Below are 18,468 nucleotides of genomic sequence, written 5' to 3'. Positions count from 1 at the left end.
ATGTCCAACTTTTCATCAGCTTTTATTCCCTCCCCATCTTCCACTCCCTGTATAGCCTGGTACTCACTATATAAACCAGGCTAGACTCAATCTCAGAGATCCATCTGCCTCTGCCTCCCAAATTCTGAGATTAAATGTAACTCAAAGCAGGGAAAAGTGACTCCAACCATGAATTCAGTGTTAAATTTTGTAACTACAAAACTATAGCAAAAGGCTAATTGTTCCAACACATCTGAAAATAAAACTTGCAAGACAACTTACTGGTCAGATGTCACTTTAGCATAAAGCAAACTTAAAGAAAACATTTTCTAAATCATCCCACTATAAAAAGGCCTTACCATTTTTTGAGAATGACCAAATAGAGTCATTCTTTGTTTCAATATGGCAAATGTCCCACTTTTCATAAAATTAGCCACCTAGTGAGTGACAAGTAGTTACTCATTAGCAACCATCGGAGGTTGACAACGGACATCCCCAAAATCAACAACAACAAAAACAGACAAACAAACAAGGGCATACACTCAGAGAAGAAAAGTATTATACTCTGCAAACTTTTGCTCTTCTAATTTTATAGTATGGCAAAGATATGTCAACTAAAAAGGCAACTTTCAATACAACAGGCCTGAAGCCGGAGCTGGAAGCGCCCTGCAGACAAGGCCCTGTCTGCCCTGGGGAAGGACACCTCGGAAGCTGTGCTCACAGAAGGACTAGAACCGCCTCTTATGGAGCATGTAAATAGGCATCTATCTCTAAGTAACTGTATTTTGGGAGCAGGAAGAGGGAGATGCCACCCTAAAGCAAAAAGAACAAACACTACATGGCTAGCTGGAGCTCTGGCAAAAACATCCATCCCAGCCCCTGAAAGAGCACTTGGAAGACAGAGCAGGAGAATCAGAAGTTCAAGGTTCAAGGTCATCTTTTTCTACATCAAACCCTGTTTAAGAAACTAAAACCATATTCTTAACAAGTATTTACTACCTTAAGCCCTCTAAGACACCTCACTATTCAAAACGAATTTTTCATGAACGAATAAAAAGATACTAGTATAAAAAGTTATCATTGATATGTGCACAGTACGTATTGTATCCAGGCTGACTGAGAACATACTAGGTCCCTGAAGTGGGCCTCAAATGTGACCCTCTTGTCTCCATCTCCAGGGTGCTGGGATACCAAGTGTGAGACACAATAACCAACAAGATTGTAGTTTTAGGTGTTTGCCACATATGGGCATTATAGATATGATAAATACGTAGCCTCCCAAAACCCTAAGTTTGTTATATTCAAACAATCACATTATTTTAAATAAATCAATAGCAATATACAACAGCTTTGCCCAAAGCTAAAGCTACCTTGCACCAAAATGAACGAGAAAGAACATGGGTTCAGACCCAAAGGATACATCTGAAACACAACTCCTACACCTAAGGGTCACTGTAGAGCAGGGGTCAGAAAGAGTGTTAAGAACCAGAGGAATAGGAAGTTTGCTGTGAGACTGTGTCTCCTAGGAAATGTCAGAAGATACACCCTTAAAGTCACACCAATACGACAGCCTAAGCGTAAGTGAACAGAGACAACAATAGGCATGCTAAGCCGGATGGGAGAGGCCCACACAGCTTCAATCCACAAAGAACTACAGGCAGCTAAGGAACTCTCAAGACCTGGAGAAAAGTCTTACCGAGGAAAGAGAACACCAGTTGGTTATCCAATACTAAATGGTCAATCCTAAAGACATACACATAAGTAGTATTACATAGACTGAGCAGGTTGTACTTACATATTTAGAAACACACACACACTGGGGGGGGGGGGGGGGGGCGCTAAAGTGATTCTTCATGGGGAAAAAAAGTGCAAAGCTGAGAAAGGATTGAGATCCAAACTGAGTGCTTCCCCTTGCTATCTATAATACAAAGTGAATATTAACTGCATTATAAATTCATGCATTCCACACCAAACTAGTGGCAAATCGAATTAAAATGTTCTGCCTGATATATTAGCATAATGAAGGCTCTTCGAATATATGTCTAGTTCAATTCAAAAAATGGCCAGTTACTGTGTTCTTCTTTTGAGATCTTGAAACTTTTTTAAAAATTATTATTATGTATACAGTGCTCTGCCTGCATGTACACCTGCAGGCCAGAAGAGGGCATCAGATCACATTATAGATGGTTGCTGGGAATTGAACTCAGGACCTCTGGAAGAGCAGTCAGTGCCCTTAACCTCTGAGCCATCTCTCCAGTCCCCAAGATCTTAGAACTTCTATGTTTAATGCTTTAGAACAAAAACAAAGAAGGGCTAGAGAGTCTGGAGCTCAGCAGTTTAGAATACTCGCTCTTGCAGAGGATCTGGGACAACTCCAGTTCCAGAAGATCTTGCTGACTTCACAGGTACCAGGGACACAGGTGGTACAAAGAAATACATGCAGGCACAACGCTCAGATATATAAACTAAAGTGAGTGTGTGTTTGTGTGTGTGTGTGTGTGTGTGTGTGTGTGTGTGTGTGTGTGTGTGTGTGTGTGTGTGTGTGTATACACTAAAAATGAACGGTAGACTATTTAGAAGTATGTATGGTGTATGTTTCTGACTTGCATATTATTTCTGTTGTATAATCCTAATTGAATAACCAAGCAGCTAAGGTGGGTAAATGTACAGAATGGTACAGTAATCCATGCATAATAGCCATTATAACTGTGTTTTCTTACGCTTACAACTGTACTTTTAGGTTATAGGTCTGTATTAGGCTAAATATGGTAAGGGTATCTGTATTTGTATCTGTGTTTGCCTGCCTGCCTGCCTGCCTGCCTCTCCTCTTCCTCCTCTTCTTGTGTTTTTACTTATTATATATATTACATAAAATATCACCTGTCAGATTTCCAGTATTCTATTGCTATATGACGAATGGCTAACACAAGAAAAAACACAGACCTAGAGCTATGTAAGCTCACAACATAAAGCTTTATTCTCACAATTGTACAAGCCCTCACTCCAGTCATATATGACCAAACAGTGTTGAGTAAGACAAAACCAAATGGATTTCATTTCAAAAATTAAGTGTCTTTTATGTCCCAAACATTCATTATGGTATACGAACCCGACATCAAACTGTAAATCTTACTTAAGCAAATATAGTACCAAGCACTAAGGCTTAAAAACTATTTTTCCCCTTTGAAACAGGGTTTTACTATATAGCCTAAACAGGGCTCAAACTCAGTCCTATCAGCCCCGAGTGATGGGATTGATTACAAGCATGCACAGCCAGCTTAATTAATTTCAATTCGCTTACTTTGAAACTCTCAAAGGTTATGACACTCATCCAAAGCTGTTTTTCTTTTTCTAGAACCTCCAAACCCAGCACAACTTAAGGCTGATAGATGAGAAGCAAAGTACATTGAACCACAGTCACCAGATTTCATTTCAGAGTAACTGAGCAGACATTTGGAAAGCCACAGTGATCCACTCCATGCAATTCCTAGAAAGTTTTCTTATGAAAGAGCCCATGTTAATTCTTTTCTGTTTTGTGTGTACATGTATGAATTCTGCCTGCGTGTTCATCTGTATACCACGTGTATACCAGGTGTCCTCAGAATCCAGAAGAGGGAATCAGATATTCCGGAACTAGAGTTACAAATGGTTCTTAGCTACCATGTGTGTGCTGGGAATTGAACTTGGGTCCTCAGCAAGAGCAGTCCCTTAACAGATGCGCCACTTCTACAGGTCCCAATCCCTACAAAGTCGTTCTGTACCTCTGATGGCATCCTCATCAATTCCATGTGGAGAACCTGTCTGTCTCAGACAGGAGGAATCAGGGTCTCTTCCCCCTCTTACCTGATGCTCAAACATCGCTCTGCATGTGACAAATACTAACACAGAACTGGCCAGTTAAGTCCTTGTTATCGGGGGTTGAAATGTTTCCAGATATTTCACAGCAAAAGCCTTATGATTCGTTAGGCCTTTTTCCCATTCTTCCAATCTGTTCCACTGCCTTCCTTTTTTATCTTCACTACATTCATTCCTTATTTTTGTAAATGTTTTCTTGGTTTTTTAATTTAATTTTTTAAAGCTTTATTTATCTACTCATGGATACTTATCTACTCAGGGTTTACCTGTATGCCCACCTGCATGCCAGTATAGATGGTTGTGAGCTACCATGTAGTTGCTGGGAATTGAACTCAGGACCTCTGGAAGATACTGCTCTTAAACACTGAGCTATCTCTCCAGCCACCTAACTCCTTATTTTTAAAGATTTTTTTGAGGTAAGGTATGTAGCCCTAACTGACCTGGAGATCCACCTGCCTCTTCCACCCAAGTGCCAGGATTAAAGAAAGGTACATGCCACCACCTCACCTGACCTCATCTTTTATTTTATTTTATTGTTAGTTTTGGGTATGTTTTGTGTATCTGTATGCGGGTTTGTGTGTGAGGGTGCAATGCCATCAGAATTGAGAAGAAGGCATCAGACTGGAGTTACAGGCGGGGGTAAGCTGCTCAACACGGGTATTGGAAACTGAACCTGGGTCCTCTAAAGAATAGGAAACACTCTTAACCACGGGACCTTCTATTCAACCCTAACTCCATTAATTTCGAGACAAGGTCTCACTATGTATCCCTGGCTAGACTGGAATTCAGGGAAATCCTGTGAGTGTGTGGGCCATCACTCCTGGATTTCTATTAATTCTAGGCAAGACTGGGCCTTTTCTTGTTACAGTAATTGATGAAAAGAAATACATAAAAAGTTTTATCTTCACAAGAAATATACTCAAGGATCATTCCCAATCTTTATCTCAAGAAAAGCTCTTTCATGACCCCTACTACAATACTTAAATTTCCACCTAACCATCAAGTATTATCCTAAGAGTGCTACAATACAGTCTCAGCATATATTCAGTATAAATGTTCAATATATCTTCCTACATCCATAACATGAAGAGAAAAATACTACTACTTGCACTTTCACCCAAGAGCGAAGTCGGGTCACTCATGACCAGGGTGACAGGGTGGAGAGCCAAGGGCTGCTTGTACACTGTTCAGAAAGCTCTATATGCTTATCATACTTCTACTGCCATATATTCAAAGCGGGTCACCAGCCACACCCACACTAAACACTTCTACATGGCTTTCAGCTCTATACACAACAGCAGATGGCCCACACACCCATTCTGGTTCATGTCCTTGCATTATCACACACTGTTCAACCTACACACTTTCATATTTTTAATGTTTAAGCACAGACAAACATTTTAATGCATCCCATATTTCTACCGTGACTTACCAACCATTTTCTACATGGGCTGTTTTTTGTTTGTTTGTCTGTTGGTCGGTTGGTTCTTTCTAGACAGGGTTTCTCTGTGAAGCCTTGGCTGTCCTGGGCTTGCTTTGAGACCAAGCTGGCCTTGAGCTCATAAGGATCTGCCTGCCTCTGCCTCCCAGAGTGCTGGGATTACAGGTTTGCCATCACACCCAGCATTATCAACCATTTTCTATTTAACTCAACTTCTAATCTCCTTCTTCTTAGACAGACCACCTACAATCAGACCATGGCAATGACAAAATGATATGCCTCACTAGCTTCACAATGTGGTTGAATAAGGGAAAAACAGAAAGGCTTCACCCTAGGAACACCATCATGGCTCACATTTCTCTTTCATTTATAAAGACATGTGAGTGAACAAAACAAGATGTGTAGCAAAGAACATATGAGAAAAACACAAAACAATGTCCAATATCTTATTTGGGAAAGTATTAATTATATAAGTAAAGCATAAAATGAAACCACTAGAAATAACTAATTTGTTTCATCACTTCTCCCTTTAAAAGATTTCCTTTTGAAAAATATTAAAATGTATGAATAGTTAATGACACCATCTTCTATCGTGCACAGTAGCGGCATCTTCCCTACATCAAGCGCTCAAGGATGAGGTCTTTCATACTCAGCACACCACAGCCAAAGATTCAGACCTACCGTTATTTACACAAAGCATGGGACAGTCAGCCTAGTGTTAGAGGACAGGCAATACTTTAAAATACTTTTATTTATTTATTCCTTCCCTAGAAGAGCAAAATGCAGCCAGGTGTGATAGTGCATGCCTTTAAAATTAATGCCAGCACTCGGGAGGCAGAGGCAGGGCAAGTCTTTCTGAGTTGAGACCAGTTTGGTCTACAAAGAGAATCCAGGACAGCCAGGGCTACACAGAGAAACCCAGTCTTGAAAAACCCAAAGAACAGCAAAAGACGGGGTATACAAGCTAAATTATAGTAAACTCATGCCAGAGCTACATGATTGAAGTGACAAAAGCATAAAAGGAGAAGAAGGAAAGGCACATAAAGACAAGAACCAAAATAAAAAGACAGAAAAACCACAAGTTACAGTATTTTCTATGGTTAAAAAAAGGCAAATACTACCAGGGAGTAGTTATACGCCTTTAATCCCAGCACTTTGGAAGCAAAGGCAGGTGGATCTCTATGAGTTTGGGACCAGCCTGGTCTACAAAGTGACTCCAGGCTACACAGAGAAATCCTTTCTCAACCTCTCCCCCTCCCCCCAAAAAAACCAGTAAACATCAAAGTTTATAATATTACTTTCTTTTTGGTGTGCATTTTCTTCTGCACATGTACATGATGTGCATATGTGTGTGGAGGCCTCTAGTACTAGTTTTCCTCAGTAGCTCTCCATATTATCTTTTAGACAGGTCTCTTACTGAGCTGAGAGTGCACAAATTGGCTACACTGGCTGGCCAAAAAAAAAAAAAAAAAAAGACCTAAGTATCAGGCTGGAGAGATGGCTCAGCAGTTAAGAGCACTGACCCTGCTCTTCCAGAGGTCCTGAGTTCAATTCCCAGCAACCACATGGTGACTCACAGCCATCTATAATGAGATCTGGTGTCCTCTTCTGGCATACATGCAGGCAGAGCACTGTATATATAATAAATAAATCTTAAAAAAAAAAAGACCCAGGTATCCTCCTCCCTCCACCTCCCAGTTCTAGATTATAGGTAAGCACCATATTGCCTAGCTTTTTTTAGAAGGGTACTAAGGACCCTATTCAATTCACCATGCTTGTATGGCAAGACTTTACCAGCTGAGCCATCTCCCCAGCACCACATGCAAATAAAGCACCAGATAGATAGATAGATAGATAGATAGATAGATAGATAGATAGATAGGCCAGCCGGCAGGCCACCATCAGTCATTTTTTTAAAAAAATCCTCAGCCAAAGGGAGGTTCTGACACTCACATTGCCCATGTACTCTGAGAGCAGGTCCTGTAGAGCCTGGCGGACTGCATTACATTCAGCCACAATGCGCTCGCGCCGGTCATCACGTGTGCAGGAGGAGTCAGCCATTAGGGCAGCTCCACTAATAATGCTTTCCAGGCGCTCCTCCAGTGAAGGCCTAAAGCGTTCCTCGCTGAAGCTCAAGGGGTCCACGATGATTTGTTTCTAAAGAAAAAGTGTTACTGAAGTTAATGCTCATTTCTGTTCCCTCAGTTATTCAAAAGTTGAGTTAAGTATTGATCAGGAATATCAAGATGTAATCCCAAGAGCTAAAAAGCATTATTACCAAAGGCCATCCCTGTCAGTGATCACTACTTAAAGAGGGCACTATTAACCAAACAGCCTGAACGCAAACACAATGTATCATGTACACACTTTTCCTCAACATCTAAAGGTCAGCCTGCATAATATTGGTTATTAAAATTATCAAATGATAATTGTAAGGAAAATAAGAACTCTATGCATAGTATATAACCACTACAAGGCAGAACTGTTTGACCATAAACAATTTAACCAATTAAAGTACTGACTTTTGTTCCTGAGGAAATGCATTTATAATGAACTAATAATCAATTATACAAATACCCATTAAATACAACTGACCTTCAGACCAATAAATGTCTATGTAAATATCTTGGCTTTAATTTTGAGTTTCCTTCCTTAATTTCAGCTGAAATGCTGATTTTTTTTCTGCCAAAAGCTTGGTATTTTTCAGTGAGTAAACATTTCTCTCTTTCCAAAAAACCTTCAATTTTGAAAGTGATCATGTAACTTTCAGTTAATTATTAGACTAAATTTTACCTAACAATTTTTCTTGCTAAGTTTGGTTATTACAGGATTTCTCTGATCAAAGTTGAATACAGCGCTGGAGATATAGCTCATTAGTAGAGAGAGCACTGGCCTACCCATGTGTGGGGCCCTGCTTTCAATCTCCAACACTGCCAGTACTTGGGTAGGAGACAACCAAATATAGGACATTCTGGACAAACACAAAGTGCATTCATTTCTGGACAGCATAAATAAAGAACAAGGAGCCGTAGGTTTTAATACTATTACATAATATAATGTAGAGATCAGTTAGGACAGCCCTTCATCTTACAAATGAAGAAACTGTGATCCCAAAACAGGTGGGTGTTCTAATCTACATGCTCCTTAGTACCTTGAAAAGACAGAAACCTAATGTTACCAAGTTTGAAGCAGAAGAACACAATAGCACCAATATGTTACAAGATGTATCCTAACGACCATAAGGGCCATTTATGTTTAACTCTATGGGATAAGAACTAGACTCCAAGAACAGTGGTAATTTGCCTAGCATTGACAAGTCCTTGAGTTTAATCTTCTACAATACAAAAAATAAAATAAAACAAAACTCCCAGGTAAAAACTCAACATCGATACCATGGTCTTTAGGCAAAGCACCGCCTTCTCTTTCCATGCTTTATGAAAAGGCCTGAATCAGTGCACATCAGCAAGAATCAATTACCCAAGCTCACGCACAAGGAAGATTGGGGGAGGGGTGGTGAAAACAAAATACATTTCATCATTTGATGCCAATCTTCAGAACATTATGAAAGATTATAGCTACCTATAACTGTTTTCTCCAACAACTGGCTTAAAACAAAGCTAGTCACGATGGTACATGGGGAGGCTGAGGCAGGCTACATAACCAGTTTCAAAAACAAAAACAAAAACTGAAACCACTTCCATCTACTGGAGGCCATGACTCACTTTGGGCTAAAATTAAAAACAAAGCCCAAAACACTAAGTAATATGAGGAAAAAGGACAATAGACACATATCATATCTAGGGCACCATCTACAAAAGCATTATGATAAACAATTAATTTCAAAAAAACTGCTTCAAGATTGCTAAATGTTTGTGTCCATGGTTCAAAGCAAATCACAGAGAAGAGAAATCTCTCAAGGCCATCAGGTAAGATTAAGATGGCAACAGTATGATTTGTCTGCATCTCTCACTAGACCATGAGTTCCCTAGAGACAAAGCCTACACACACTTTGCTTCTATACCTAACACAGATGCACATTTGCCAGATGGTCAACATCCTGGTTGGAATGAACCAGACTCAGAGTCCCAATAAGAAGCATATTAAAAGGAAAAAGAACCACACGAGGAAACTTATGTTATATTAAAAAATCCTAAAGTTTAAGCACAGTAGGGGAGGGAAGAGGTGAGGGAGGTGGGCAGAATGCTTTAAGCCAAGTTACAATAAAGTAAACTTATGACTCATAAGTTTTTCTTTCCACTTAGATTACAAATTTAATTGGAAAATGGGCTTTCATCACAAGCGTTGATCATATTTCCCCAGGAACCAGTTATCTTTTGGCAGTTGGTGAAGAGCCCAAAGTTTCCTCCCAAATATAACTTACATCAAAGTTGTTGAGAGCATATGCCAGCTCTCCACCGCCGCCGCCCTGGTGCTGGGAGGCATCGTCTGATGCAGTAGCCTGGGCTGCATTAGAAATGCCAGTGATGGCCTGCTGTAGCTGCTTGTATATCAAGTCCCGGTTGGCCTTATAGGCTGCAACATCAGGGTGCTGCAGGCATGCCTGCGATGCAGTATAGAGGATTGGAACATTTTTCTGCAGGATTCCTCTAGCTGCGGCCATCTGATCACGATGGCCCACATCTTTCAGTTCCTAAAATAAATAAATAAATAAATAAATAAATAAATAAATAAATAAATTCAAGGGTTGTTTATAAGGATTCTATTCATATCAAGACACATCTGCATTAACCTAGCCTGAAAGGTGATCACAAAGGAAGTTATATGCGATCATGAGCCCTGACCTGAATCTCCTGGCCTTCTTTCCCTGGCCACTTATTGTGTCCTTACTGTAGACTGTGCTCAGTTTCTCTTTCTGCAAAACAGGAACAGTATTGCAGCTCCTTTAGCACTTGGAGGAATAAAAATGGGGTAATGCATACAAAGCACCTTGCACTAAGTAAGTACTAAATAAGGCATAAAAGTCACAACATAAAACTGCTTAACAACAGCTGGGCATGGGCACACGCCTTTAATCCCAGCACTTGGGAGGTAGAGATAGGTGGATCTGGATCTCTGTGAGTTTGAGGCCAGCATGGTCTACAAAGCAGGCTAGGACAGCCAGGACCACAAGAGAAACCCTGTCTTGAAAAGCAAAAAACAGCTGCTTAACATTTACCCAGAGAAACCCTGTTCCAAAAGGCCCGGGAGGAAAACAAACAAACAAAAAGCTTAGCATCTTGATTAGGCACAAATAACTAGAATAGATATATGCACCTACTACAAGCAAACAGGAAGTCCATACAGACATATTTAAATGTAATAACATTAGAATTTATGTTACCTTAGTTCATTAGAAGAATTTTATGAAATTTGGAACACAACGCCGTATGTGCATCAATGCTCCAAATCAACTAGGTAAGTATGTGACCAGCCATTCTCGTAAGTGCACAATACCTCCTCCCCGCTTTTCCTACCCCAAAGATCATTCTGGATTATAAAACTATATTCTTCACACAAAGTAGGATCAATCAGTTCAGTGACCATTAAGTCACAAAGTGGAGGCTCATGTGCGCCATGGTTCCAATTCATGATTAAACAGTCTATCAATGTGGTCTTAAGTGAAAGCGTCCTTTTCCGATTCTTCTACCTCATAATTACAAGAGTGTGAAGCTCTTGGCATTACTCTAACTAATGACATCTAGGACACGAAGTGGGATGGATGTGCTAATTAACGAGGACACACAGACAGAAAGGAAGCACTTAAAGACGCACAAGTCTTTGATAAACATGGATCACTACAGGAGAATGTACCCTCAACTCTAAATCTGCTCCAATGGTATTTTACATGTGAACATGTTTTCAGTATTATGTCACTGAATATGAGAATACAGATTTAAATGTTTTAGCACTAGCCAGGCTTGGTGGAGCATGCCTTTAATCCCAGCACTTGGGAGGCAGAGGATCTCTGTGAGTTCGAAGCCAGCCTAGTCTACAAAGTGAGTTCAGGACAGGCAGGGCTACAAAGAGACACCCTGTCTCAAAGAGGGGAAAAAAGGAATAGTATTGTATATATAAACTGTAAGAGATATTGTGTGTGTGTGTGTGTGTTTTCAAGCAGTCTTTCTCTGTGTAGCCCTAGCTGTCCTGGACTCACTTTGTAGACCAGACTGGCCTTGAACTCACAGAGATCGCCTGCCTCTGTCTCCCTGAGTGCTGGTATTACAAGTGTGCACCACTGTGCCCAGCTCAAGAATATTTAAATAATATAAAGTCAAGTACTCAAAGGATGACTTGGCTATATTTAATGGCTCTCTTTCATATATATATATATAATTTATTTAAATTTGATCTTATGTGCATGGGTGGGAGGGTGTCAGATCCCCTGGAACTGAATTACAAACAGTTGTGAGCGCCAATGTGGCTGCTGGGAATTGAACTCAGGTCCTCTGGAAGAGCAGCCAGTGCTCTTAACTGCTGAGCCATAATCTCTCCAGGCCCCTAGGTGACTTCTTAATTAAACATTAGAGAATCCAACTGGTTTCTTTCTGAGTGGGATTACAGGCATGCACTATGGGGCCCAGCTCCTGTGGGCATTTTCAAAATATTCTGCCTTTACCACAATGCCAAGACCTCTTAAGCCTTGTAGGGGCCGTGTCTGCCTTTAAGTACAAAGGCTGTGCAGATATTCACGATCCCTTGAATGAGGAGCCAACATCTCATTTTCCTAAGCTGCTGACTAGACTAGTACAAGAAACTTCCACTTTTCCAAAGACTGCATTAAGCTAAATATTCAGAAATATCCTGTGGCTTTAGGAATTGGTGATCATTTCAAGAATCAAACACAATAGGCACTGTGGCTAGTCATGAGGCTCGAATAATTGGAACATATTTTCTATGTGAGCATTTTCTCAACAAACTTTCATTTGCCAAGCATTAGGGATAAATTTAACTCTGTGATGAGAATAACAAGTCTCATTTATCCTAGCTGCTGAAGAGTTTTACTTTCCCTCTTTAGAGCCATTTTGACATTGCACAAAGAAACAAGATCTTTGCTAAAAGACAGGAAAAGTATACTACTACTGGTATATTATGAATAAATCAATAAAATTCTTTCTTTTAGGCTATAGTGCTGATTAATAATCCAACTTTCAATGAAAAGCAAGGTATAAAGCAACATAACAAAATTACTTATAAAAATAATTCTGTGTGTCAGATTAAGTGTCATGATTTCTTGACTTCACCAATCTGGTTAAAGTTCAAGCAGACTAAGGACAAGCAGAAAAACATACAGAGGAAAGCCTACTTTTCATAAACCTGACTTATCCACCTCATGCTTTTTGACCAAGAAATAAAAGCTAACTTCTAAGTAATCTAACTCTACTAAAAAGACTAGAAATTTAAGTGAAATTTCTTCTCACTTACCTCTTAACAACATAGTACTGCAGCCATAGATACGTTTGATCAGATATTTTAGATAAAAAAAGACTATACCTGGTACTTGATAAAACCAACCAATGCAGATTTTAACAAATAAAACACCAACTGTACCATTGCCAGAACAGTAGTTGAGTTTTTCAGAAAATAATAGAGTATACAAACAAGCTAAGGAATAAGTTTCTCAAAAAGCTTTCTGCATATTAATAGATGGCATTTTTGTTTGTTTGTTTGTTTTATTTTGTTTTTGAGGCAGAGTTTCTTTCTCTCTCTCTGTAGCCTTGGCTGTCCTGGAACTCCTCTATACACCAAGCTGGCCTTGAGCTCAGAGATCCGCCTGCTTCTGCCTCCAAAGCTCTAGATTAAAGGTGTGTGTCACCACCGCCCAACCAATAGATGACATTTTAACATCAAAATACTATGTTGAGGAACCATAGCTGACAGTGACGCAAGGGTGGTGCTTTTTACAAAACTGCAAAGGCCCAACCTTACCTGTCATCACCTTTACTTTTGCTACGGTATTAATGTATCCAACCCCCATATTTTTATGTTAGAAACAATGCCCCAAAATCACATCAGTATCTGAAGGGGCCTTTGAGAAGTAAACAGAAATTAAATACTTTATGAAAAGCGTAACCCCCATGGTGACATTAGTGGCTTTGCAAGGCAAGGAAGAGAACTGAGCAGTCTTGGCAAAGGATGTCCTCTGCCTGCTTACAAGGTAGTAGGAAAGGCCTTCTCAGACGCTACATGGATGGATACTGGCTAATGCACAACACCTGCCAAGATCCTGGGTTCAATCTCAGCATGGGAGATGACAGGCCTATTAAGCATGACCTGTGACAGCCCAAGAAAATGGGAGCACGTGTCACTCAACATCTCAACAGGAAAAAGGCAATATACTGAGTAAGTAAAATGATGCCTGATTTATATAGTGAGTTCTAGACCAGTCAGGGCTTCAGATTAAGACCTTTTCTCAACAAAGAAGTAAGTAAACGATATTATAAAACATCTACAAATCATGCTTGTACCTGTTGTCTTTTTGCTGCCATTATATTCAGCTTATCCACTTCTGGTTTCAGAGATTTGTACTGTATACCTAAGTCCTGCTCGTTGCCAGCATTCCTCAGTTTCAATATACCATCTTCCACCTAAAAAACACAATCCCAAAGAGCAAAAACTAAAAAAGACAAATCTATAGATAAAAATCAATAAATCCTAAGGCTCTCTCTTCTCTAACAGCTATTGAGAAAGCAATCCAAGCAAGAATGCATAGCTGGTATGGCCCTCACATTCCACGAAGGAGGTGGGGAACAGCTCATCAGCTTACACTTTGGTTTTCCAATTCTGGAAGGACTATTAGTACAAGGAAACATACAATGAGTGATATAAAAGAGCAGAGCCATTGCTGATTCAAAACCAAGCTAAACAGTAACACTAAACTAAGTATGGCCAGGGTTAGCTTACAGTGACACAAAGAACAAATTATAGACATAGATCCAAACTTACAACTTTCAGCTGAACAAGTAATTTGTAGACATCTGCCATGTCAGCCAAAATCAGCAGCCGGGTAACGGCAGAGAGCAAAGCTCGAGCTGCCCGAACCATGTTACCTCGCTTCACAGAAGAGCATGGATCATCTGCAAACTCCCCAGCAGCACTCTTCATCAAATCTCCTATTTTACAGAATTAAAACGCAAAACCAGCAGAATTAACCCAAATAAAATGCTTTATTTAAAGGGTAAAATCGCTCACACTCTGTTATTTCACATATACATTATTTAAGAGTCCTCATTTCTGTTTTTCTCTCTTTGGTTTGCACTATCTATCACTTAACCATCCTCAAATAACACTGATCAAAACATAATGCCCACTATATAACAAAAAGGCTTAATAATACTTCTTCCTTTAACTCAATGAGTAGAAGTCAGATAAATTAAACATTTTTATCAGCTGTAACGTCATCTAGCTTTCAGCCATAACGATTCCTTAACCTCCTATCTAACATGTGCTTATTAGTAATAAAAGAAAACATACAAGCACACTGAAATCTGAGTGTGGAGGCCCACAGCTGTAATCCCAGCATCCCAGAGGCTCAGAACGAAGACTCTGGCACAAGGTTGGCAGACTACAAAGTCAGAATCGGTCTCCCCATCACTCGCCTCCCAAAATTCCAATAAATAAGCAAAGCTGAACAATTAACTAAAGCAATTTATGTAGTCACAAAAAAATGAAAAATGAAAAGATACACAAAATAAGCCATAAGAAAACTAAGTTCAAATGCCTGCTTAAAGGCTATTACTGTGACAATAACATAAATAAGATTATTTTAATTTCCTTTTCACGTGCAAGTCTCCCCCCCCCCCCCCGTGTGTGTGTGTGTTTGTGTGTGTGTGTCTGTCTGTCCATCTGTCCCCATCCAATCCAAGGTTGGCATTCGAGTCTTCTTCAACCACATTCTATCTTACTCAGTGAGGCAAGGTATCTTCACTGAATCCAAAGCTTTGGTCTGGCTAGCCAGCTTATTCTGGAAATCTTCTACCCTTGCCCTCCCAGTGCTGAAATTACAGGGGTACGCCATGCCCATACAAAACGGACATGGGTTCTGAGGATCCAAATCCAGGCCCCATACTTGTACAACACGGGCACTTTAACCACTGACCTTTCTCCTTAGCCCAATGGATTTTAATAAGCTTATCTTTCCTATGAAATTAAAAGCAACAACCAACAACAAATAGCAATTGATTATGATCAGCAAGATGACTCAGCCACCATGCCTGACCACCTGAATTTGATCCCTGAAACCCACATAATGGAAGGAGAGAACCAACTCTCACAAATTGAATTCTTACTGCTACATGCATGTATAACTCTTCATACACACCTCCTGGACAATACATAAATTAAATAAAAATAATTTTAAAAAACTTACGGGGGGGGGGGGGGGGAGGCGGAGTTCTAGGCCAACCAGGGCTTAGGAAGGAAGGAAGGAAGGCAGGCAGGCATGCATTTGTAAACAAATTTTTGGATGATTCCTTTTTATTGTTTATTTGTGTTGGTGTTTGCCTGCATGTGTGTCTCTGTGAGGGTCCCTGGAACTGGAGTTACAGTTGTGAGCTGCCATGTGGATGCTGGGAAGAACAACCAATGCTCTTAACCTTTGAGCCATCTCTCCAGCCCCAAATTAATTAATTCTTAAGTAAGACAAAATAGTTCATGCCTATCATCTCAGCATTTGGGAAGGCAGTAGAATTATATTCAGCTATCTTTGAATGCATAAAAAGTTCCACCGCAGCCTGTTACATGAGACCCTGTGTCTAAAAAGGAAAATAAAAGTAAGCCAATCAAGTGGTGGTGCACACCTTAATCTCATCAATAGGAAACTAGGCAGGCAGATTTCTGTGAGTTAAGTCCAGACTGATCTTACAGAGTGAGTTCCAAGGTATCAAGGGCTATAATAAGACCCTGTCACAAAACAAATAAACAAACAATAATTGTCAGTTAAGTTTTTAAAGTACGTTTCTAAGAGATCAAAGCATTCTTCCTACACAAAGAGGAGCAAGGGAACTGAAGCAAACAAAAATGCTACCTCAGATCACATGGTCAGCAACAAGAACTGAGAGTCTAACCTTGATTCCAGTACTTCCTAGTCAATTCTACCACATGTATTACTTACTAAGATATAAAGAAGATCAAACTCAAGAGAACCTTGTACCAGAGGAGGCAGCTCAGGAAAAAGTGTTTGTAAGACAAGGACTTTTTTTCCAGCACCAGAATCCTCCTAAGGACAGGAGAGTTGACTTAGCTTACAAACATCTGTAGCTGTAGTTCCAGGGGATCTGACACCCTCTTCTAGCCTCACAGGGCACCAGGCACACGTGTGACACATAGATACACATGCAGGCAAAACACCCATACACATAAAATTGTGGAGGGCAATTTCCAGAAGCGGTGGCACACACAAATTTAATCCCACCACTCAGGCAGAGGTGGGCAAATGTCTGAGTTCACGGCCAGCCTGGTCTACAAAGCAAGTCCAGGACAGCTAAGACTACAAAGAGAAACTCTGTCCTGGTGGGTGGGAGTGGAGGGGTGTGTATGGCGGGGGGGGGGGGGGGGGTGCTTGTAGCTTGCTTCTTGACCAGAACTTTCTATATTCAATGTTCAGGAAAAAAGAGGGAGGGAGACACACTAAAAGCCAGAAGCAAGGTCCGGACGCACATCTTTAATCCCAGCACTCAGGAGACAGAGACAGGCGGGTCGCTGTGAGTTTGAGGCCAGCCTGGTCTACAAAGTGAGTCCAGGACAGCCAAGGCTACACAAAGAAACCCTGTCTCGAAAAAACAAAAAGCCAGAAGCAAAGTAGGAGAGAGAAAAAAAAACCACCCATTTTGTAGAGGTACGTGGCTACTAATTATAGTTCTCTTGCCCCACGTGTCTTTAATAATGAAATCTGTTGTCCTTTGCACTTTAAACAACAGGTATATAATCATCAATGCTACATAGTGAAAAGGTGTACCACAGTGTGTGTGCACCACAGGGAAGAGTATACATTATACCCAATGGTGGGATGGCGGGATGGCCTTGCAAGTTACTTATTTTTCTGGTGATCTACAATTTTATAAGGAACACATTATTATTATTTTATGTGTATGAATATTTTGTCTGAGTTTATGTCTATGCACCAAGTGTGCTCTGTGTCCTCGGGGACCAGTAGAAGGCACCAGATCTCTAGAACTGGAGTTACAGAAACAATGTGGGTACTGGGAACCGACCTCTAGAACAGCAGCCATCGCTTCAGCTTCATGAATCTATTGTTTTAAAAGAAAAGGTATGTAAATGATGAAAATAATTAAAATATGTTATTTGTGTATATATAATATAGAAAATTTGATGAGTGGTGGTGGCCAGCGCCTTTAATCCCAGCATTTGGAAGGCAGAGGGAGGCCAGCCTGGTCTACAAAGCAAGTTCCATGGTAGCCAGGGCTACACAGAGAAACCCTGTCTGCCTCTGTCTGTCAGTCTGTCTGACACACACACACACACACACACACACACACACACACACACACACATGTTTCATACTTACAGTCACTAGTTCATTATAAAACTGAGCAGGCACAACATTGCTAAGTATTTTCCTCTTTCAGACAGGACTTACTATCCAGCCAAAGCAAGCATCACACTCATGTTCCCCCCCTTCCTGAGTCTCCTAAATACTGAGGTTACAAGGGTGTACCACTGTTCAGCATGAGCTTTATAAAATCAGGTATTTAAAACATAGGTTAACCATATAAAGTGGCAGTCTCCAATCCCAATCTCATTTTCTTTTTCTGTTTACAATTGATGCAAGGGAAAAATTCAATTATTATGTGGACCTCAAATAGGCATATTTTAGGGGAGCATACTGTTTGTTATTAACTGCCAAGTCCAACAGAGAAAAGACATTTTAAGACAACCACCTGGATATGCTTTCTGCAAACCAGAAAATAACGGAACTGTGTTAAAATGACAGAAGCCTCCAGGTAAAGAACTAAGTGCTATTGACCATCTTAAATGTGTTCAAGTTATTTATTTCAGGATCGATTTTATGAATACTCAGAAATTTCTGAGGACTTTGCTCCATTTGTTCTCTTTAATTCATTAGGATTTTAATGCTCCAAACCCTTTTTCCTTCTCTCTCATCTCATATCTGCCTTCAGTCTTTTATCTAAAATATGTATATATGTCACTATGTCTATCAAACGGCTTTAAAGCGT

At 40.2% G+C, this 18,468-nt stretch overlaps 1 protein-coding gene across 1 annotated transcript in view; it reads right to left on the bottom strand.

Annotated features, from left to right (window-relative positions):
- Ctnna1 (catenin alpha 1) overlaps positions 1-18,468 on the bottom strand; it is a 122,651-nt gene that overhangs the window by 65,164 nt on the left and 39,019 nt on the right. The window contains exons 4-7 of the mRNA XM_051163268.1: positions 14,219-14,385; positions 13,741-13,860; positions 9,657-9,926; positions 7,229-7,432 (exon numbers count right to left, since the gene is read on the bottom strand). Of these exons, the coding sequence (XP_051019225.1) occupies positions 7,229-7,432; positions 9,657-9,926; positions 13,741-13,860; positions 14,219-14,385 (761 nt within the window). The remainder of the gene's footprint in view (positions 1-7,228; positions 7,433-9,656; positions 9,927-13,740; positions 13,861-14,218; positions 14,386-18,468) is intronic.

The sequence above is a fragment of the Acomys russatus genome, chromosome 20 (genome assembly GCF_903995435.1).
Source record: "Acomys russatus chromosome 20, mAcoRus1.1, whole genome shotgun sequence".
Taxonomy (NCBI): domain Eukaryota; kingdom Metazoa; phylum Chordata; class Mammalia; order Rodentia; family Muridae; genus Acomys; species Acomys russatus.
The sequence above is the reverse complement of the archived record's forward strand: the minus strand, read 5'-3'. Positions and strand labels throughout refer to the sequence as shown.